Source organism: Phyllostomus hastatus, unplaced genomic scaffold (assembly GCF_019186645.2).
Source record: "Phyllostomus hastatus isolate PE091 unplaced genomic scaffold, TTU_PhHast_1.1 phas_contig_209, whole genome shotgun sequence".
Classification (NCBI taxonomy): domain Eukaryota; kingdom Metazoa; phylum Chordata; class Mammalia; order Chiroptera; family Phyllostomidae; genus Phyllostomus; species Phyllostomus hastatus.
In genome coordinates, this window is record NW_025333735.1 from 17,556,907 (window position 1) to 17,580,197 (window position 23,291).

Here is a 23,291-nt window from a genome sequence, read left to right on the forward strand (position 1 = left end):
TGATACATCTAGTAGCAGAAAATCAGTAATAATAATACAGTTTAAAAAGCATCACTAATTAACTAGGTCTAATTGAAATTCATAAAACACTTCATTCAACAACTGTAGAATGCACATTTTTTTCAAACTCATAAGAAACATTTACCTAGACAACCACATCTGGGGCCATAAAACACACTTGGACAGGTTTAAAAGGCTATAAATCAGAAAAAGGATGTTCTCAGACCACAATGGAATTAAATTAGAAAACAGTGACATAATGATAGGTTAAAATTTCTAAACACTTAGAACTTAACAATATACTTTTTGTTGGGCATAGTGAAAGCAGTGCTTATAGAGAAAATTGGTAGCATGGAATGCTCATATTAGAAAAGAAGAAAAATCTTAAATCAATAATCTAAGCTTCTACCTCAGAAAACTAGAGAAAGAAGGACAATGTAAGACTAAAGCAAGAAAAAAGGAAATGCAAATTAGAGCAGAAATCAATGAAATTAACTGGAACACACAGAGGAAATCAATGAAACAAAAAACTGGTTATTTGAAAATATCAATAAATTGATAAACATCTCACCTAGCTAATCAAAAAAAAGAGAGAAAACACAACTTATCAATATTAGAAATAAAATAGGGGTCATTATTACTGAAATGATGGACATTGAAAGATTAATAAAGGAATATAATGAAAACTTCTATGTCCACAAATTTGATATTTTGTAGATAAATTCCTTGAAAGGTAAAAAGTGCAAAAACTCACACAGGAATAATAGATAATCTGAATAAGACTATAACTTTAAAAAAATGAGTCAACAATTAATAATCTTCCAAAAAAGAAATTACAAGATCCAAATGTTTTTATTGGGGAATTCTACTAAACATTTAAGGAAGAATTTACACAAATCCTCTACAATTTATTCCAGAATATAGAAGTGTAGGAAACATCTTTTAACTCCTTCTATGGGGAAAACATTACCCAAATACCCAAACCAGAAAGACATTATGAGAAAGGAAAACTACAGACCAATATAATGTATAAAATTGAGATAATAATAGTACATAATTTATGAAATTCTTGTGAGTAAATACTGAGTATTTAATGATAAATATAAAATGCTTGGAATAGTGCATGCGACATAGGAAACAGTGAATACTAGCTATTTCCACTTATGGAGAAAATAGGACTAAATATTTTTTTAAAGATTTTTTAAAGATTTTATTGCCCTGGCTGGCGTAGCTCAGTGAATTGAGCATGGGCTGCAAACCAAAGTGTTGCAGGTTCAATTCCCAGCCAGGGCACATGTCTGGGTTGCAGGCCATGACCCCCAGCAACCGCACATTGGTGTTTCTCTCTCTCTCTCTCTCTATCTCCCTCCCTTCCCTCTCTAGAAATAAATAAATAATTTTTTTAAGATTTAAGATTTAATAAATAAATACAATCTTTTTTTAAGATTTAAGATTTTATTTATTTATTTCTAGAGAGGGAAGGGAGGGAGAAAGAGAAAGAGAGAGAAACATCAATATGCGGTTGCTGGGGGCCGTGGCCTGCAACACAGGCATGTGCCCTGACTGGGAATCAAACCTGCAATGCTTTGGTTCGCAGCCCGAGCTCAGTCCACTGAACTATGCCAGCCAGGGCTGGGCTAAATATTTTTTAATTAAAAAGGAAGGTATACAAATTTGGATAGAAGAAATAAAACTGTCTTTCTTGTAGGCTACATGATTGTCTATGTAGAAAACCCCAAAGAACTGACAAAATAAAAACCCTGCTGAAACTAATAAGTGATTATAGCAAAGTCACAGAGTACAAGGTAAGTGTATAAAATCAGTTGATTTCCTTTATACCAACAATGAATAATAGAATTTAAAATTAATAACATAGAATTTAAAAAATAACAGTTATTTTTTAATAATGTTAAAAAATGTTTAACACATTTTTTATGTTAAAGTAAGTTGACACTTATATTAACATAAAAAAGCTTTATATAATTAAGTATAAATCTATCAAGATATAAACAGGACCTATATCCAGAGAAATACAAAGCTATAATAAGAGAAGTCAAAAAAGACCTGAATAAATGGAGAGATATTCTGTGTTCATGGGTTGGAAGACTCCATCAGACTATCAGCTGATTTCTCAAAAGAGACCTCACAGGCAAGAGGGGGCTGGACAAAAGTATCCCAAGTCATGAAAGGCAAGGACCTACATCCCAGATTGCTCTATCCAGCAAAGCTTTCATTTAGAATGGAAGGGCAGATAAAGTGCTTTCCAGGTAAGGTCAAGTTAAAGGAGTTCATCATCCCCCAAGCCCTTATTATATGAAATGCTACAGGGACTTATCTAAGAAATAGAAGAAGATAAAAACTATAAACAGTAAAATAAGAATAAACTCATAACTATCAACAACTGAACCTAAAACAAAACAAAAAAAAAACAAAACAAAAATTAAGCAAACAACTAGAACAGAAAGAGAATCAGAGAAATGGAGATCACACGGAGGTTATCAGTGGGGAGGGGGAGGGAAGAATGTAGGGAAAAGGTACAGGGAATAAAAAGCATAAATGGTAGGCATAAAATAGACAGGGGAGAAGTTAAGAGTAGTATAGGAAATGGAGAAGCCAAAGAACTTATATGTACAACTCATGGACATGAACTAAAGGTGTGGAAAATGCTGGAGAGTGGGGGCAGGGTGCTGGGATAAAGGGGAGAAAAAATTGGGAAAACTGTAATAGCATAATCAATAAAATACACTTTTAAAAAATATCAATTCTTCCCAACTTGATTTATAGATTCAGCATAATACTGATCAAAATCTAAGCACCTATTTTGTAGATATCAGCAAATGATTCTAAAATTTATATGAAAAGCAAAAAAAAAAAAAAGCCAAAAAAACCCTGAAAAAGAACAAAGTTGAAGGACTGGTATTATTCAACCTCAAGACTTACCATACAGCTATAGTGATCAACACAGTATGGTACTAGCAAAGGAGTAAGAAGGGACACATAGATCAATGAAACACACTAGAGAGCCCAGAAATAGACACAATTATAGTCAACTGACTTTTGACAAAGGAGCAAAGACAATTCAATGGAGAAAGGATAGTTTAGTTATTCTTTCAATAAATGGTGCTGAAAACAATGGGATATCCCTAGGCAAAAAAATGAATTAGACACAGACCTTAAATCCTTCACAAAAATTAACTCAAAGTGGATCATAATCTAAATGTAAAATACAAAACTATAAGACTCCTAGAAGATAACATAAGAGCAACTCTAGGTGAACTTTAGTTAAGTGATATGTTTTAAGATAAAACACCAAAAGAATGTTGACGGTATGTACCCTGGATATGAAATGAAAATAGCACTGAAAAATAGAAAAATGAAAATAATACTTTACCTCTGGACTCTTCTTCCCCAAAACTCTTAACACCAGTTTAATCATAGTAAAAAATAATCAGAGAAATTCCAGTATAGGTGCGTATACATTACTCATCACCACAACCTTATAATGTAGGACCTTTTATTATTAGGGTAGAAGAGATTTGAGTATATTTGTGAGTTAAGAGAAAGAATCTAATGCAAAGCAAGAGATCAAAGAGATAGGTTGGAGATGGGATGATTGATCAAGCAAGGTTCTGGAGGAATAGTTCCAGGCTTTCCTTTGCACCAGAATCACATGAGTGGGTTGTTAAAATGCAGACCCTCCAGTTTCATCTACAGATTCTGATTCCATAGATGTGGGCTGGGTACTTTTCTCCTATCAAATAAACTGACATGTAACATTGTATAAATTGGATTGGGTATGTTTAACAAGCATCCCAGGTGGTTCCCATACAGGTGATCCTAAGACCACAGGTTGAAAAGCACACCAGGGCTCAGATGAAGGCATTGATTAACCTTGGTTGGAAAAAAGAGAAAATGCTGCAGAAAATGTGTGGGTCAGGAGCTGGTAGAGTTCTACCTGGTGGCCTCCTTTCTTCATGAGGTAAGAAATGCTATCTTCATGAATCAGGGGCTATTTGTAGCAACAGGGTGCTTAGGAGAAAGCAGCCAGATTGGAAGCAGAAGTGGTAGGAAGAGAGAGAAGATGCTTGCATAGGGTAAAGGAAGGGATTTCTGAAGCAACCTTGATCCTGGAAATCAAAGTTATAAATAAGATAATATTTCCTTGTGAAGGATTGAGAACACAACTGCCACTAGTTTTCTACAGAGCTTGAAGGGAGTGCGGAGGGAGAAAAGCCTAGAAGACAATGAAAGAAAAACAAAACCCCAAAACCCATATTCCCAAAATTGTAATTGTGAGGATCCTGAGCCTCACTACCTGACTCTATTACAGAGGTGGCATGAGCTAAAACACACAGGTCCTGGTGCTAGCCAGACTTGCTAGTCTCATTATTTGCAAATTCAAGATAGTTATAGTCTCCACTTCATAGCCTCATAGTAAATTCTGAGTTAACCTATGTAAAATTATCAGTGCAATGCCCGGGTCACCATGGCTGGGTGGTCTTCAGTGTTTGGCTACTATAAATTAAGGTAGCAGTTTTCAACTTTTGTCATCTCATGGCACATGTAAACTAATTACCAAAATTCTACGATATGCCAAATAAAATACTTTTTGTTGATTTAACCAAAAAAAGTATAATTTTGATTCATTTACACAGGACAGTTATTCTGTTGTTGGCTGTTGTCATTTTTTTTATATTTGACATTCTGGGAAAAAAGAGGTCAGTGCTCCTGACTAAATAGTCAGGTATTGCATGTTTTAAAAATTCTTGCAGCACGCCACTTGAAAATCACTGAATTAAGGTGCTATAAATATTTGTGTACAAAATTCACATATAAACTGATGTGCGTTTTGTGTGAACTTAAGTTTTTCACTTCTCTGAGATAAATATCCAAGCGTGCAACTGCTGGTTGTATGTTCAGTTGTATGTTTACTTGTATAAAAAGTCCCAAACTTTTCCAAAGTGGCTATCATTTTACATTCCCACCAGCAATGTGTGGGTGATCCACTTTCTCTGCATCCTCATCAGCTTTTAGTGTTACCACTATTTTTCATTTTAGCCATTGTGATATATGTGTAGAAATACCTCATTGTGCTTTTAATTTGCACTTCTCTAGTGGCTAATGATGTTGAAAAGCTTTATATTTGGTTATTTACTATCTATACATTGTCTGCAGGGAAATGTCTGTGTCTTTTGCCCATTTTCTAATTAGATTTCTTTATTATTCAGTTTTGAGAGTTCTTTATATATTCTATAAACTAATTCTATGCCAGACATGTGGCTTGCAAATATTTTCTCACAGTGTATATCTTTTCTTTCCATTGGTTTTACAGGGTCTTTCACAAAGAAAAAAAAATTAGTTTTTTAGAGTTCTAATTTATTAAATTGTCCTCTTATGGATTTGCTTCTGGCATCAAGGCTAAGAACTTGGCCTAGACTTAAGTCCCAAAGATTTCGTTTGATTTTTTTCTGACAACTTCGTTATTGTACATGTTGCATTATCCATCATGAATTCATTTTTTTAAATGATGTGAGATCTAGTTTGAGATATCTTGTTTGTTTTTGTTTACACATGTACAATGGTTCTAGCACCATTTGTTGAAAAAAAGACTATCCTTCCTGCACTGAATCTGTTCTGTGCCTTTGTCAAAAATCAGTTGGGCACATTTGTGTGTTCCTATTCCTGGGTTCTCTATGCCATTCTCGATCTGTGTCTATCCTTCCAGCAAAATGACACTGTCGTGATTCCTGTAGCTATATTGTAAGCCTTAATAACAAGTATCCTCCTTTTTCAAGAGTGTTTATCTACTCTATGTATTATGCCTTTCTATATAAACTTTAGAATAAACTTCTCTAGGTTCACTAAAAAAAAATCTTGCTAGGATTCTCAGCAGAATTACATTAAATCTATAGATCATTTTGGAGAGAATTGACATCTTTATTAAGCTGAGTCTTCTAACTCATAAACATATTATGTCTCTTTATCTTTTTAGGTCTTCTTTGATTTCTTTTACTAGAATTTTCCACATTCAGATCCTTAATGTGTTTTGTTAAGCATATACAAAATATTTCATTTTTCTTTAAAGTAATTTGTAAATAATTTTGTGTTTTTAATTTTGGTTTCCACATATTCCGTGTTACTGTATAGACACATCCTTTTACTTTCAATCTGTCTATTTCATTGAATGGAAAGGGAGTTTCTTCTCACTTCAAACACCATATAGTTAGCTTGTGTTTCTTTTTGTTTTTCTTTAATTCATTATGCCAATCTATATTTTTAAGTGGTTTACACAATTTACATTTAAGTAATTTTTTATGTATCTGAGGTTAAGTATGCAATTTTATTATTTATTTTCTAGTTTTCATCTGTTTCTCTTTTCTCACCCTTCTGTGGGTTACTGGCACTTTTTTTTTTTAGGATTCCATATTAACTTACTTTCAGTGTGTTTGAATGTATCTCTTATATAAAAAGTTGTTGTTCTGGATATCACAATATGTGACTTGTCATACCCTATTGGTATCAACATTTTACCATTTTGAATGGAGTATGGAAACCCTACTTCCCTTTTGAGTTCTTTGTCTTCCCCAATTTTTTCCCCTTCTTGTTGAATTTGCTGGGAGTGCCACTGGTTAACAAAATTATACAGGTTTCAGGTGCCTAATCCTATAGCACATTATCAGTACACTATGTTGAGTATTGTGTTCACCACCCCAAGTCAAGTCTCCGTCCATCACCATTTATCCATCTCTACCTTCCTCCACCCACCTCCACTCTCCCCTCCCCCAGAAATCACCACACTGTTGTCTATGTCCATGAGTCTTTTCCCTCCTTTTTTTCTTTATTGCTCAATCCCCTCACCCCTGATCCCTGATAACTGTTAACCTGCTCTCTATCTATGAGTCTGTCACTATTTTGTTTCTTAATTCATTTTATTCATTAAATTTTATGTATGAGTGAAATTATATGGTACTTGTCTTTCTTTGACTGAATTATTTCACTTAGCATAATCTCTCCAGGTCCATCCATAATGTCACAAAAGGTAATGTTTCCTTTGTTATGGCCAAGTAGTATTGTACTCTGTAAATGTACCAGAGCTTTTTTATCCATTCATCTACTGATGGACATCTGGGCTGCTTCCAAATCTTGGCTATTATAAATAATGCTGCAATGAATATAGGGGTGCATATATTCTTTCAAATTAGTGTTTTGGGTTTGTCTGGATAAATTCCCAAAAGTAGAATCTTTTAATATTATTGCCTTGACTATCAGATGTTGTTATGATTTTTTGTTTCAGTCATCAAATATGATTGTAAAAACTCATGAAAAGAGAGATAGTCTATCATATTTACTACTATTTTTACATATTCTGATATTCTACCTCCTTTTCTGAAATTTCAAGTTGTCCTATGTTATTTTTTCCTCTCTGTTTAAAAAACCTCCTTTTGCCATTCACTAGGGTATATTTATTAGCAATGAATTTTCTTAGCTCATCTGGACATGTCACTGCTTCCTCATTGTTCTTGAAGGACCATTTTTTTAAATGTAGAATTTAGAGTAGACAGTGCTATTCTTTCAGCACTTTAAAAATGCCATGCTATTTTCTCTGGCATCTACGGTTTCAAATGAGATATCTGCTGTCATCAGAATTAGTGTTCCTCTGTAGGTAGTATGTTGCTTTTTTCCTAGCTGCTTTCAAAGGGTTTTGTATGTATGTTTAGTTTTTAGAATTCAGTTATAGTAGTTTTTCCTTATTTGTGGTTTTACTTTATAAGTTTTCAGTTACCCATGGTCAATCACTATCCAAAAATATTAAATGAAAAATTCCACAAATAAAGAACTGATAAGTTTTTAGTTGTATGCTATTCTGAGTAGCATAATGAAATCTCCCACCATTCTGCTCATCACACCTGGGACGTGAATCATCACTTTGTCGTATCCATGGTACTCACCATTTAACCACCTGAGAGCCATCCTGGTTATCAGATCAGCTGTTGCAGTATTGCAGGGCTTATGTTTAAGTAACCCTTATTTTACTTAATAATGGCCCCAAAGCACAAGAGTAGTGATGACGTCAATTAGGATATGCCAAAGAGAAGCTGTAAAGTGCTTTCTTTAAGTAAAAAAGTAAAAGTTCTCCAATTAATAATGAAAAAATCATACGCTAAGGCTGCTAAGATCTACAGTAAGAATAAATCTTCTATGGGTGAAATTGCCTAATTTATAAATTAAACATAGGTATGCGTGTATAGAAAAAAACATAGTATATATAGGGTTTGGTAATTTGTAGTTTTCTCAGTGTCTTGAAACTGTAGGTAATGCTTTTCACCAAATTTGGGAAGTTTTCAGTCATATTTTCCAATACTCAGACCCCCTCTCTTTCTCCTGTCCTTCTAGGACTCTAATGATACAAATGTAGGAATGTCCCACATGTCCTTGATACTGTTCACTCCCCACCTCACCACCCCCGCATCTGTGGTCTCTCTGCTGTTTACATAAAGTAAATTTTATTGATTTATCCTCAGTTCACTGATTCTATCCTCTGCCCTCTCCATTCTACTATTGATTTGAACCCATTTAGGAAGTTCTATTATTGTATTTTTCAGTTCTACAATTTTTATTTAAATCCTTTTTATACATTTTATTTGCTAAAATTTTGATTTTTTATTTGTTTCAAAAAATTGTAAGTGCTTGTTGAAGTATTCTTACAATGGCTACTTTAAAATCCTTCTCAGATAATTCTAACAGTGATTCATCCCAGTGTTAGTTTCAATTAATCGTCTTTCTCCCTGACAGACCTCCAACCTGTGAATCCTAACTAGTTGATATTTACTCCAAGCCATTTCTTTTAATCTTCTGGCCTAGTGTAGGTCTCTTTTCAAGGTAAAATATTTTATACTAGCTTTTGAGGAATGATACTTATTTTGGGTGCAAGATCTATGGTTTCATATTTACTTCATTTCCTTGTAAATTCTATTTAATAATCTTTTAATTTGATCTCTCTGACATTTAAAGGGTTTACCTTTGGAGTATATATTTTTCCACCCTAATTTTTCCTGTGTGTGCGTATGTGTGTGTCTTTACCTCCAAAAGCACCTTTTTTTCATCTTCCACATCAGTGTTTTCAGGAACCTCTTTTCTATTCTTGCCCATTCCTCCAGACTTTTCAGTTGCTTTACTTTCAATAAGCAGAGAGAATCTTGTTGTTTAGAAGGAATGGGCAATAATTTCATTATTGCTTGGAAATCACACCCTACTTCCTCCCTGCCCCAAATTCTTCTGCCCCCAACTTATTTCTCCCTGAACCAGCTGTATTTTCCAGACTGAAATCTGATCTCCATTGGATGAAATGAAGAGGTTGTGACTTCTTCCCCAAAGCCATAGTTAAAATGCTCAGAAACTACAGGATTATGCGTATATAGACTTGGGCAATACTGTACAAAGGTTGATAGCTGTCATTTATGGATTACTTGTTACATTAAGTATACTTTCTAATAATGCTTCAGGCAATAGTTCCTTGAATCCTCCTCATGATTCTTTTTCATAGGAATCGCTTCTATAAAAAAGTAATTTCTCAGGGTCCCACGGCTTAAAGGCATATTAAGGTGCATTCACAAAAAGGAAAAGGGAAACAACACACAAACATTCTAAACCTGGGTTTTTGTTGTTTTCTTTAAAGCTTGAGTCCTTGATCTCTACCCAAACTGGATGTGACTTTGGGTAAGAAAAAAAGCTATGAAAAAAATTTCTACTATGAGTAAGAAATAGAGTGTCAGCTTAATGACAGAATGATAATACAAGTAAAAGAAGATTTGGAGTTAGAAGAACTAGGTTTAGTTCCATCATTTACAAACCCTATAACCTTGAACAAGTAATTTTACCTGCTGCGTTAGGCTGTTTGTTTGTTTTCAGAGTTTTACATGTTGTGGATTTTTTTGTTTGCTGTATAACAAATTACCACAAACTTCATAGCTTAAAACAACACCCAAATTATAGAATCCACTGTTCTGTGGAATAAAAGTCTATGGGCTTGACTGGGTTCTCTGCTCAATCAAGACTTAAATCAAGGTGCTGGCCAGTCTATGGTATCACACAAATTTTCTTGAGCAGAATCTGGTTTCAAGTGCATTCAGGTTATTGACAAAATCCGGTTGCTAGCAGTTGCAGGTTTGAGGTCCTTGTTTTCTTGCTGGCTGCCAGGAGCCACTGCTGCCACCTAGAGGCAGCACACATTCTTGCCTGGATTTTTTTTTTTAAGTTTTTGTGATGATCAAACGAGACATTACAAAGAGTAGTGATGAATGTAATAGCTAATTAATGTTGCTGTTTTTAGTGGGTACCACTCAGTTGTTTACATAGAACTTGTCTAACACACAGGAAATCCAAGCGGGAGGAAGTTTCTGCAGTCATTTAAAACAGAAGTCCTAATATGGATAAGCCCACAGGGACCACTGCTAGTGAATCCAGGATCTGCCCCCGCTACTCCTCCCAGCCCTGGGCTGTGGGTACAGGCGCTCTCATGAGTAGGGGACGCCGGGTGCGCGGCGGGGGGAGGGGTGGGGACGCATCTGTTCTAGGCCATTCTTGCAAGGCTGGTCTCCCCCTCTACGTATCGTGCAAGTGGAATCTCCCAGCCTGCGCCCCCCCCACCTCCCCTCCCCACGATTCTAGTGCTCTGGTCCAAGTCCAACAGTTGGAGCATTTCTCGCTGAACCTCCGAGAGCGCCGGTTCTTCTTGACTGCGCTCCTGTTGCCGCTTCAGGTAAGCAATTAGTGCCGCGTCCGCAGATACAGTCAACGTCCCCGGGGCGAGGAGCGTATTTGCCCACTAGCGCACTCGATTACTGTTTCACAGAGTGGTCAAAGCCATCTTCTGCCTTTTGCCGACACTCGAGTGCCGACACTCGAACTAGGTGTTGCGGGCGAACCAGCCCGGGTTGTCGCGGGCGAACCAGCCCGGGTTGTCGCGGGTGGGAACTAGTGGGCGCGTTGACCACGGAGCAGGTACCATCCCTGGATGACACAGAGACAGTTGCTGCGGGAAGTGGGTATCAATTGGTACAACGAACCGAGCATCCTGGCTCATATGGGTTCCCTGGGTGCCCCTCGACGCCCCCATGACTATACCCTGGATCGCGAGGTCTGCGGCGGCGAACCGTTGCCCGCAGGGATGAAAGGTATCAGAGATGCTGACAATTTTTAATACCGGAGGAAAGAGCACAACAAGGGCATATCTAGGGAGGAAAGGTTTGGTTAAGATCGCTGGGGTATGTGCATGTTAAGGGTTGGCAAGCTGTCCGTTTGAACGACTTCTCATTCTGCCGTTAGTGTGGAGCAGTGTGTTGTGAAAGGAAACAACGGGTGTGTAGCCACCGGGTGAGGCATCCTCGTTGGAGGTGCGCAGCGAGCCTCCGTGCCTGTACCTGTTTTTGTCGGTGCCTGGGGTGGGCAGTGAGCCCGGCTCTACCTCAGAGAAGGGAGGCTGTCGGGTCGGGGAGCGAGCTGAGAGATCCTCCCCACCGTCCCCAGGGAGAAGCTGTCCGGACAGACGGACGCTGTGACAACATTCCAGGTTAGACGTCCCACCTCTCACTGTCCCTTTCTTCCTCCCTAGGCTTCACCTACTGCTTGTGCAGAGTCATATAAGTTGTGCACGCATCTTCGTGCCAATTCTCGACCATGGGCAACTCCTGCTTTGGCCTCAAGGAAAAGCTGATGCAGCGGCTGCGACCTCTGCCCACTCTGCTGATCATTCGCGCTGTCATGCCCCAGAAGAAAAACAAAGATTTCTGCGTGGTGATCCTCGGCTCTGCGGGCGTCGGCAAGAGCGCACTGGTGAAGAGATGGGTGCGCGGCAACTTCCGTGAAAAGTATGTGCCGACCATGGAAGATACCTACCACCAGGTGCCGGGTAGCAGTCGCGGCATGGGCACGCTGCACATTACCGATACGGCTGGCGGTCACCGCTACCCGGGCTTGCAGCGTCTCGCCATTGCTAGGGGCCACGCCTTCGTCCTGGTCTATTCAGTCACCAAGAAGCAAACCCTGGATGAGCTGAAGCCCTTCTATGAGCTGATCCGCGAGATCAAAGGTAGAAACCTGCGTAAGTACCCTATCGTGCTGGTGGGCAACAAATGCGATGACAGCCGCCGCCGGGAGCTGACCGCGAAGGATGGCGCTGCCTACGCTTTGGAGTGGAATTGCGCCTTCATGGAGACCTCCGCCAAGACGGATGTCAACGTGCAGGAGCTGTTTCACATGCTGCTGAACCACGCGAAGAAGCCTGCCACCAGCCTCCAGCCTACCCAGAAGAAATCCCAGGTGCCCAAGATCGCCGAGAAGCTGCTGGGCAAGTGCATCATCATGTGAGCCCCGGATCTGAAGAGCCCGACCTTCTCCGACTGTGTGTAGAGAAAGTGGACCAACGCCTGTGTCACGTGTCACCTGTGTACGATTGACTTTGTGCTGTGGTTTGGGTTGTGATAGCTAGACATCAAAAAATGTCCCTTGTAAGTTAATATTTTTTCTTTTTCCCAGGCAAGAGAATTCATATTGTTACAACATTGATATTGGCAGAGGGAATGAAGGAGAGTAAGTCTTGACAGACTTCAGAAATTAATGTTTGAAAAGAAAATGAAATACCAAAATGAAGTGAAAGATGCCACTGCCCTTGTAACCCTATTACCATGTATTATTTTTAAACCTTTCAAGTCCTGTAAGTGTCCAACCCAACTTTACATTATGTACTCAATTGTTTAGAAATGTGTTTTTGCAACAAAAGCTTTGCTAGATGACTGTGAGGTAGATATACTAAACAAGATAAGTAAGTGAATATTCTTTAGCTGAGCATTGAGGGTGGGGGCAGAGAAAATTATGAAAGTGGAACTTGCTTACTAAAGATGTGCCAGTTTCCTAAGTCATTTAAAAGTGCTTGGATATTCCACATAGCAGTTTTTAAAAAGTATAACCGTTCCGTGACTTAATAAAGCTTTTCCTGCATGCAATTGGCTGTAATGATTTTTTTTCCCCCACTGGACAACAACAAAAAATTACAAATGGCACTAAAATTTCAACCATATTCTGGCAGATTTTAATAAGAATTTCACACGTGGACTCCCCTGCCCTCTTGAAATTAGCCAATGTGGGGTGGGGTGGTAAGGGGTCACTGCAATGCAGAACTGGTTTGTATCCACAATCCTTTCTGGACTGACATCCAGAAGAACTCCAGGGGTCTTTGAGGAGGAGGTTCACTTGGAGGTACTAGTAAAAAGCAAACCTCAGCCTTTGGCTGCCTCAAAAGTCTTCTCTCAAGAAATGCTGGATATATGTGGATGGAAGGTAAGGGGAGAAATGGCTAGGATTTGAAATTTGAGAAACTCTTCCTTAAGGCAAGTTTTAGAAAAGATTAATTTTATATTTGAACATAGTTTTTGAGTCAGCAAATACACAACTATACATATTCTTATTTTTTAATGTTTTTTTTCAGTTGGGGAAAGGGGAGAAGCTCTCAATCTGGTGATATTTTTTCCATAAAATATTGAACAAACCTTGAACAATTTATGTGTTTTAAACATGGTTTCACATAGCTTGATTTTCAGGGAACATGCACATTGCTAAGAAGGAACCATAAACATCTATTTCATAACAGTACAAAGCTTTGGGCTTAGAAAATCCATTCAGTGGCTCATTTTAAACAGTCACTTATTTAAAATTTTCCTTTTTCACTTTCAAAGCAATTATTCTCAGCCACTTGAAAATACCTAAGTGGCCTCACCATATTGCTTTTTATGCACTCTATTTTAAAAAATAGTTCTTAGCTAAAGTTCCCAGTGGAGTTATTCCATTTCTAAAAAAAAAAAAATAATCTACCTTGGCTATTTTCCAGGAGAATTCTCCTTGAAAAATGTATTGCATTCATTGTTGCTTCTTGTAGATGAGCAAGGGATTACTAAGTGGCAAATACTACCCTTTAGAAAAGAGAAAACATGTTTTTAATGTTGTGTAATACATAGTAAAAATATTTTGAGCACATATCTATATATTCTATTTACATGCCAGTGTCTCTATATTACAGTGCAGCAAATATTGATCAAATCTTTCCACATGCCATGTTCTACATTATATTATTTAATCTCCACAACAATTCAATGAAGTGGATACTATTTTGCCCATTTTTCAGATGGAAACACTCACAGAGGCCACAAAACCACTAAGTGGCAGAGCCAATTTTTGGAGCCAGGTGTTCTGCTCCAGAGTCAGTGCTCTTAACCACCATGGTGTACTTTCTCTCCAAGATGACTAGTCAAAGGACAAATAGCTGTCTTTTGTGTTCTCTATGTTATACATGTGTGGAATCCAAATTGGAGGTTAGGAAGCAAATCAACAATCACAACAGGCATGGGGGAGGGGTGTTAGAAACAAGGAAGAGAAGCACTTTATGAGGAACATGGGAGAACATTTCCTCCAAGAGATCACATGGCTGGAATCTTTTATGCCTGGTAGGAATTGGTTTAAGTGGAGTTGGTGTGGATGAGGGAAGGAGAGGATAACATTTTTAGGGAAACAGAGTAATGTGAAAAAAGGTCTAGAGAAAGTGTGGGTCTAAGGGATCACAGCATGTTTCCAGAAATGGATGGAGCCAAAGGTGCAAGATGAGCCTGCAAAGTTAGAGTCTCAAATAGGTAATGGGGGATAACTAAAGTACGGAAGCAGACTTGATCTTATCTTCATTAAAAAGAGATCACTCTGGAACCTCTGTAAGAGGTACTAAAAGAGGTGAGTAGAAAATTTAAAAACTATTAGAATAGTCCAGGAAAACAATTTGGCGTAAATGCTCTAGGCGTTGCCAGAAGGAATGGAGACAAAGGGATCTGAGAATGATTTAGTAGAGAAAATGGCCAGAGCCTAGTGATGTGCTGGAGTCTAGAAGAGAGGAAGAAACAGACAGAAATAACACATTTCTGAATGGGATTCCTGAGTAGGCTAGGGGGTCATTAATCAAGTTCAGTAAGGCAGAAGGAAGAGCCAATTTGGAGAAACATTTATTTGCATATGTACATGAGGGTAATAAGTTACATTTTGGGTAACAGTTGCCAAGATAGCCAGGTGGCAGTTTCCAATGGGAACTAGACTGGGCATAGGGACTGGAGATGAAGATTTGTGAGTTTTCAGCATATAGCTGGCAGTAAGACTGTGGAGAGAGAAAAAAAGATAAAATGTCTTAGCTAGGACAGAGTCCTGTGGAGCACAAGCACTTAGAAAGATATCGACCCAGAGGACAGTCTGAAAGGACACTTAGAAGTGACCAGAAGACAGGAGGAAACTCATAATGTGCAATAATAAATGCTATGGGAGAAATGGGTTACAAGGAAAAGTATGTACGCTATCACAGAAAAAATTTTTAACAAAATAAGGTGAGCATTAGAGAGCGTTGCTTAGATTTAGTACTTAGGGGGTTTCTAGTTCCAGCCAAGACAAAGTAGCCCCATTCCTTCAGGGATTCCTCTCACAAATAAAATAACCCTGGATATAACACAGCAAATGTGCGAAGGAGAATACTTAACAGTGGAAAGAAGTGGAGTGCCCGGGAACCTCGGGACGTGAAGGACCTGACAGTGATTTCCTCAAGTCTCCTTGTCTCCCATGCATCCTGGACAGGACACTGCAGAAACCTCCAGGTTAGAACTGCCAACAGGCACAAACCAAAAAAAGCGCCACACACACACACACACACACACACACAAAGCACACGTTCCCTCGCTAAATAACCAGGAAAAGAGGGTTTAATAACAGAAAACCTTTTTTGGCAATACACATCTCACTCCAGACAAAAACCAACAACAATAAAACCCCTGCTTTTCTTCCTCCCCACAGAGCGAGCTGGTCTTCCACCCCATACTACCCTGCCCCGTGGAAGCAGATGATAGTTTTTGATGTCCCAGTCTTGTACCAGACAGCAGGCCAGAATGGGGAACCAACCCATCCCAGAGTAGCAGATTCCTTCCACCCTTTCCCCACTAGCAGAGTGATGTAAGTGGGGCTGGGCAGGGAGATAAGGTTCTCAGTCCCCTTCCACAGTATGTTCAGAGGTACTTGGCAGGGAGCTGAACTTCCATCTCCCCCTGTCAGCCATGAGACTCCATGAGGCAGCGAGAAGCAGAACAAGTGCTCTCAGCTTCTTCCTCACCCCAGCCCCTCTCCCACCTCTATGGGTCTCAGCTTCCTTGACTAGAATACAAAAGTCAGGGATGAGGTGATTTCTTAGGTCTCTCCCCACAAAATCACAAGTGAGAGAGAAAGTTTACATTATTACTGCTTAGATGGGAGCAGGGTGGCTATAAACCATTTTAACTCTTCTTTGAGTAAATAGTGTTATTCAAAGGAGCTGGAACAAACAGTTCTGACTTTTGTACTCTCCGACATCGTAGCCCCTAGCCTTATGTTATTTCTGCACTCAGAATGTGGCTAGTCCGAAGTGAGATGTATCGCATTATATATAGAAACAATAATATTTTAGATATAGTGGGTTAAATAAAATATATTTAAGTGATTTGTGTTTCTTTCGACCTTTTAAAATGTGGCTCCCAGAAAATTTAGAGTTGTATTTGTGGCACATTTTTGCGGTGCATATTATATTCTTATTGGACAGTGCTGATCTATATTAAGAGTGACTGTCAGAACTAACTTCTAATTTGAATTTGATTACTTACATTAGCCAGGATAAACAATCAAGTGTTGAAAAAATGTCGGCATGTATTTAAAATAGTGTGTTGTCACATGTCTAAGTAACCTCACAAAATTCAAGATGAACAGCAATGTAACAAAATCCACTGAGAGATATGTTTGCATACAAATGAATTTCAATATTGCATCTATAAGCTACATCTATAAACCTGGGTCCACAGGCCCAGAGCTTAGAAAAATAAATATGTCAGACAATGAATTCAGGGAGTTGGTAAAGATTAAAATAAATGAAAAAACTAAAAATATGCCCACTGAACTGATATGATGTTTTCCCAGGCTACTGATACTGACAAACCTGCCTTTTCTTTGACATTGAAAAGCGAAAAAGTGGAGAAAAGAAGCCTGATATGGAGAAAAATACAATTTTGTAAAATGAAATTCAATAAATTTAGCCATTTGATACCAGTATTGCGGTTATATGTGGGTGTGTTCATAGCTGCTCATCTGTTTTGTCCCCCAGGATTATAGATGTGTCTAGAAGAGATCTCACAAATCCAGAGGAGTAGTAGAATCCCTCATGTTCTGCCTCCACATTTCCTTTTCAGTCTTCTCTGTGAGTCCATCACATTATGCGTCCTTTCCCCAACCATCTTGGACAATTTGCTGCTCCTCCAAACATTCTATGTAGTTGTTCCTTAGCTGTTGCCTCAACAAGGTAATTTTTCTTACATTTTTTGCCTATCAAAATTTTATTCACCCTTTACAAGGCAGCCCAGCTACCACATACCACCCCCATTGAAGGCTTCCCTTTCAGTACTTATTCACAAATGTTTTATTTGAGTCAGCAATACGTTGGCTCTGTGCCACGCTTGGGGTGCTGCATGAAGCTCATGGTCTAACCAGGCAGACAAGGAAGAAAATGAGAAGGCCTGGCAGAGTGGGACAGGCGCTCTGAGATGGGTCCATTCTCCACTCTGTTACACTGAACTTTCAAAAGTGCAATTTGATTAGACTGCTGCTTTAAGAGCCATTATTTGCCAGATATTCTAACAAATGTGGAATGCAGACAAAGACATGTGTGAATCTCCCCTCTACTGCTTATCATGTGTCTGTGGGGCAAGTACTGAAGTTCTCTGGGCATCGTCCTCCTCAAATGTAAAGCAGGGATGGTAACAGTAGCTGCTATCCTGGATGGCGGGATTTAAAAAGGTCAATACATAGGGAGGACTTAGAATAGTCCCTGGAACATCATAAGCAATCCAAAAATATCAGCTATTGCTATTATTAACAAAAGATGGGAAATCACCTAAATGACAATCAACTTGGGCCAACTCAGTATATTAAAATAATGAGGTGATAGGGCCCAACACACAGTATGTCCAAGATTTATTTTAAATTCACTCCCATTTGAAGGTTTGTGTGTGCATGCATGAATAATAAAAATCTTCTAGAAGGATATTCAAATATTTTTTAATAGGCACTGGCCCTGAGAAAGGGGATGACAGTTTAGTGGGGAGAGAAGACCAGCTCTTCATTTTATAACCTTTAATACAGTTTGAATTACATTACTATGTGCATACATTATTTTTTGAATTATTAAAAAAACAGATAATTTCCTTGAGTCTCAGCAGGAAATGACAGAGTGGGGACTAGAATCCTAATTTTCTAACACAAACCCCAATGCTTTTTTTATTTTATTCAATATTAATGTAACCCCAGGGAGGAATTACATGGTCTAATTAAAAGAAAAGAACTATAACTGCATTGTGCACCTAGCATGTTACATTTAACATAGGAGGAACAGATGAAGTTCAAGATGGTTAAATAAGTAACCCGTCTACCTGACGTCACCCAGATGAACCCAAGTCAAAAAAATGTGGACTCAGTTCTGTGAGTTTCCTTCTTTGCTTTTTTGCTGCTCACCACCTTGTGAGTTGAACAAATGAGATAAAATAATACCTGTAAAAGCATTATGTACAATGTCTGGCACGTAGTGAGTCCTCAGCTGCTTAGTTGAAATATACTGATGCTCCTTCCCTCTCTACCTCTCCTGGATATTTACTTAAAGACTAATGCAAATACCATTCTCCCCAACACCCACGGCCCCTGGACTCTGGGAGATTATATGTTCCCCTGATATTTGCAGGAGAAGCACATCTGAAAAATTCCATTTCTGAAAGCTCTAAACTCAGGCGTGGGAGGTAACTAGCCTGCCAGTTAATGCATGTCCTCCTGTTTACTCCTTTTGCTCTGAAAGCTCATGTGGCCTCTTTGTAAAGGTAGTCATTAATGTAGAATGGGAGAGAAAGAAAGGGATTCGGAGAGAAATTACTCAGTAATTGCAGTCCTCTATTAGTATGTTTTTCTCTGCAACCTGGAGCTGAACATTGTGAAATGTATTTGTTCCCAGTGTAATTTAAATGTGAATTAAGTAGTGCTATGAGGCCAGGCTATTTGAGAACAAGACGGTATGTCACATGTTTGGAATTGCTTGAAAATGCCCACCTGATTGAAAATGCCTCCTATCCTGCTGGTATGGCACTCTTTAAGGTACTTTGATATCATCTCTGCCATTCTTAAATAGCTGGAAACCTCTGGAGACTTCTGAGAACTGCAGGTTTTTTTCAGCTTTAAAATGAGAGTATCTCAAACTCAAGGTCCACAGCAGGCAAGTAGGGAGTCTAAATGACAGTATATGGGAAGATTACACCCAGTTTATACAGTGAGCTGCCTCTACTAAGTTCTATTAGAAAATGTGGAACTAGTGTTACATTTTTTTCTGATTTTTATGGAAAAATCTAGTAATTTAAAAATATTGGCAACTCATTAGAAATTGCTCATAGCTCTGGTTAGTGTGGCTCAGTTGGTTGGATGGTTGTCCTGTAACCTAAGGGTTTCGGGTTTGATTTCTGGTAATGGCGCCTACCTAGGTTGTGGGTTCGATCCCCAGCCTGAACATGTCGGATCCCTGGCCTGGGCACTTCCTGCAGGTGGCAACCAACCCATGCTTCTCTCTTGCATCGATGTTTCTCTTTCCCTTCCTGTCACCCTCCTTCTCTCTCTAAATAGCAATGAAAAAATGTCCTCAGGTGAGGGGGGGAAGAAATTGTTTATAAAAATTTGTTTGGATCTAACTCTGCCAGCCATACCAGCCACCAGTTGAAGACCTCAGGATAGAGAATATGGAAGGTTCTTTGCCATTCAGAGATATTGTGACATCCTCACTAATATCTGAGAAGATAAAAAGTATTGAGGTAACTCCATAACAGTGTTCATAAGGGCATGCTAGAAGGTGGAGCTGGAAGCTCTGGACTGAGCCCCATTTCTACCCCATAGTTGCACTGGAATTTAACTTGGCTAAATCTCAGTCCTTTACCTGGAAAATGGTGGCACAATCTCCCTCCTCACACCTTTGGACTATATGAAATATGTCTGAAGCTGTAAATGTAACACAGATAGGAGACTATCAGGATTGTTGCTTGAAGATGGAAGATGGCAATGATTCAGGGTAAAGAAATTCCTGAAGTTTATGATGGGAGAAACCCAGACTAAACTTTCTCTTCAATGAGGTGTGGTAACAGAACCTCAGAATCAAGAGCATTGATTCTGGGGCCAGACCTCCTGAATTTGAACTCAGGTTCTCCTGCTTGCTAATTATGTGAACTTGGCCCTGTTTTCTCATTTGAAAAATGGGGATACTAATAGTTCTTCTTTAGTTTACAGTGTTACTATGTCTATCCCTAAAGTGACCCCAATGGATTCTCATCTCCTACCATTCACAGTTTTGTAGAATCGCCTCCTTCCAACAATGGAATATGACAAAGATAATGGATGTTAGCCTTGTGATCATGTTGCACTTCATAAGCCTCTGTCTCGACAGAGTGGGGCTAGAGCTGTTTGTGAATTCGGTAAAGTAAGCTGCTAGGTGGGAGGAACACACATGGCAAGGAACTGGAAGCAACCTCAGAACTGTGGGTAGTCTCTAGAACCAAGGAGAGAACCAACAGCCAGCAAAAATCTGGGGTCCAATGTGTTAGAGATGCAGGGAAATAAATTCTGCCAACAACCTGAAGGAACTTAGAAACAGATTGTTCCCCAAAAGAGTCTCCAGATGAAAATGCAACCAGCTGACATCTTGATTGCAGCCTTGTGAGACTGAACAGAGGACCCAGCTATTCTGTACCTAGACTTATGACCCACAGAAACTATGAGGTAATAAGTGTGTTATTGCAAGCCACTAAGTTTATGATAATGTGTTATACAGCAGTAGAAAACTAATAGACTCTTACAGTGTTCCAAAATAGACTCATGCAAACTACATGAGTTAATATTTGTAAAATGCTTTCATTTCAATGATATAAAAGTATTTATATAATCATATTTTGGATGACCATTTATTTTCAAATAAGCAGCAGGCTCTTAGATAATGTTTCGTTCAAAATCATTTCATTATAATGTTGATGAAATGCCATAAGAACTTAACTCTTGTTTATATTAATTAGCCCCTGATAAATGGTTTTGTAATATGTCATTTCATCACAGTTCCAAGAAGCTATCAACAACATTTAGTGGGGACTTACAGTACCATTAAAGTTGCTAGACTTCTTGCTTCTGTTTATGATTGTACTAGAGACATAGGTTACTTCTTTAATTGTCTCAAAATCGTGAGAATCTCTTTATATAAAAGGCTCTATTCTCACCATCACTTAGTAATATAGCACTCACCACCCCCATTCCCACCAGGAATTTCTGGGAGCCCCTTGGATTACAACTATGCACACACTGGTCAACCAACCGCATACAGTCCTACTTGGCATGTGTTGTGACCTTGTAGAACTGCACAATGCCCTAATAGTGAAGTCCAAAGCCAAGCTCACATGGTGGTGTTCACAATGTTGGAGAATATGAGGGTTTACTGCAGAAGTGGGGATAGCTGCCTTGTCTCAAATTTTATACACTTTGTCACATGGTTTCCAAAGTGGCGTGGCTTATTCCAAGAGTCTCACCAAACCTCTTATGAAATCAGAATCTTAACCTGTAGCCCTAAACCATAGCACAGTAGAAGACCCCAATTTTTTTCTTCTTTCCTTGCTGCCCACTCACCCATATCTCTTCTTCGGCTAAGCCTTATTGCCTCAGTTAAACCTTCCCTGATGGTCTAGGCTGGGTTATATCCCTAACATAAGTTCTCCTCACACCCTGTCCTTCCTCTTTTCAATATTTGTTTAATTCTTTTCCTGCCAGATAGATTTTAAGATTATGAACATGAGGTCATGTGTAGCTTTCATCACTGGTGTATTCCTGAAGTCTATCACAATGTGTGGAATTTAATAGGTACTAAATAAATACATGTTAATGAAGGAAGTCAAATTCTATATAGGAAATCGAATTTAGAAAGGTTAAATATCTTCCCAAGGCATGGAGCTAGTAAGGAGTAGAACCAGGATTCAAGCCTAGAATTGCCTGATTCCAAAAGCACTAATCTCCTAACCTCTAAAATCAAGAGCATAGCTTCATGTTTCTATTTCCCAAGCTCACTTTCTCAAGGGGGAGCACAATTCAAACAAATCTAAAGGTAGGATTTTGTTCTTAAGCCAGAATAATCAACTGAATTTTCCTGGGAGATAAAAAATGAGGACCAAATATGTACTTGGAAATGCAATAACTCGATTCTTGCTGAGAAACTTGTCACTCTACGGTTGGTTCCATCAGGTCTGAAGCAGAGAAGCTTCCCGGGGTGTCGCATCTTAATAACAATTCCCTCACAGAATCAGAAGAAAAGTTCCCAAGTAGCCTTCCTACTTCCCCAGAACATAGTGGGAGAGGATGGTGTCACAAAAAGGGCTCGGAACTGCTCCATGAGGACAGGGCATGAGCTTGCAGAGGCCATGGTTGTGCCATGTGTGGAAGAAGAAAGCAGGTTATATGTCCTGGAGTACTAGGGAGACACCAGTGGGGCCCTAATACAAAGGGAGGCATTTAAAAAATGAAGTTACTAATAATAACCAACATATATCGCCCTCTCCATCTGTCTATCTATCCATCCCTCCCTCCCTCCTCCCATCTGTCACATATTTACTGGGGGCCTATGAGGAACTGGGGCCATTGTAGGTGCTGAGGATATGGAGGGGAAGGTGATAGACTGAGCCCTTGTCCTCAAGGAACATTCACTCCAGTGGGGTGGAGACTATAAACGAACACATAAATATCGTATTAAAAATCTCAGGCAGTGATAAGTGTTATAAAGAAAAATAATGCAGAACGAGAGAACCAAGAGTGGCAGAAGAGCTTTTATTTTTATTTTTAAAGATTTTATTTGTTTATTTATTTATTTATTTTTAGAGAAAAGGAAGGAGAAAGAGAGGGAGAGAAACACCAATGTGTGGTTGTCTCTCATGCGTCCACCACTGCAACCCAAGCATGTGCCCTGACCAGGAATCCAAATGGCAACCTTTTGGTTCTCAGGCCAGCACTCAGTTCACTGAGCCACATCAGCCAGGCAAACAGAAGAGCTTTTAGATAATATGGCCAGGACACTTTGCTAACCATGGGACAAAATTAAACAAACAAACAAACATAACTGCATGTGATTCTACCCCTGAAGTATATAG

At 38.9% G+C, this 23,291-nt stretch overlaps 1 protein-coding gene across 1 annotated transcript; it reads left to right on the forward strand.

The window, feature by feature from the left end:
• Positions 1 to 10,682: 10,682 nt before the first annotated feature.
• On the forward strand, positions 10,683 to 13,001 carry DIRAS3 (DIRAS family GTPase 3). Its single transcript, XM_045835501.1, has 2 exons — positions 10,683 to 10,759; positions 11,612 to 13,001. The coding sequence occupies exon 2, from the start codon at positions 11,677 to 11,679 to the stop codon at positions 12,364 to 12,366; it is 690 nt and encodes a 229-aa protein (XP_045691457.1). The 5' UTR covers positions 10,683 to 10,759; positions 11,612 to 11,676; the 3' UTR covers positions 12,367 to 13,001.
• The last annotated feature ends 10,290 nt before the right edge of the window (positions 13,002 to 23,291 follow it).

What these genes read in the sequence shown, in the direction of transcription:
- DIRAS3 (XM_045835501.1), top strand. Translation starts at nt 11,677, where the DNA reads ATGGGCAACTCCTGCTTTGGCCTCAAGGAAAAGCTGATGCAGCGGCTG.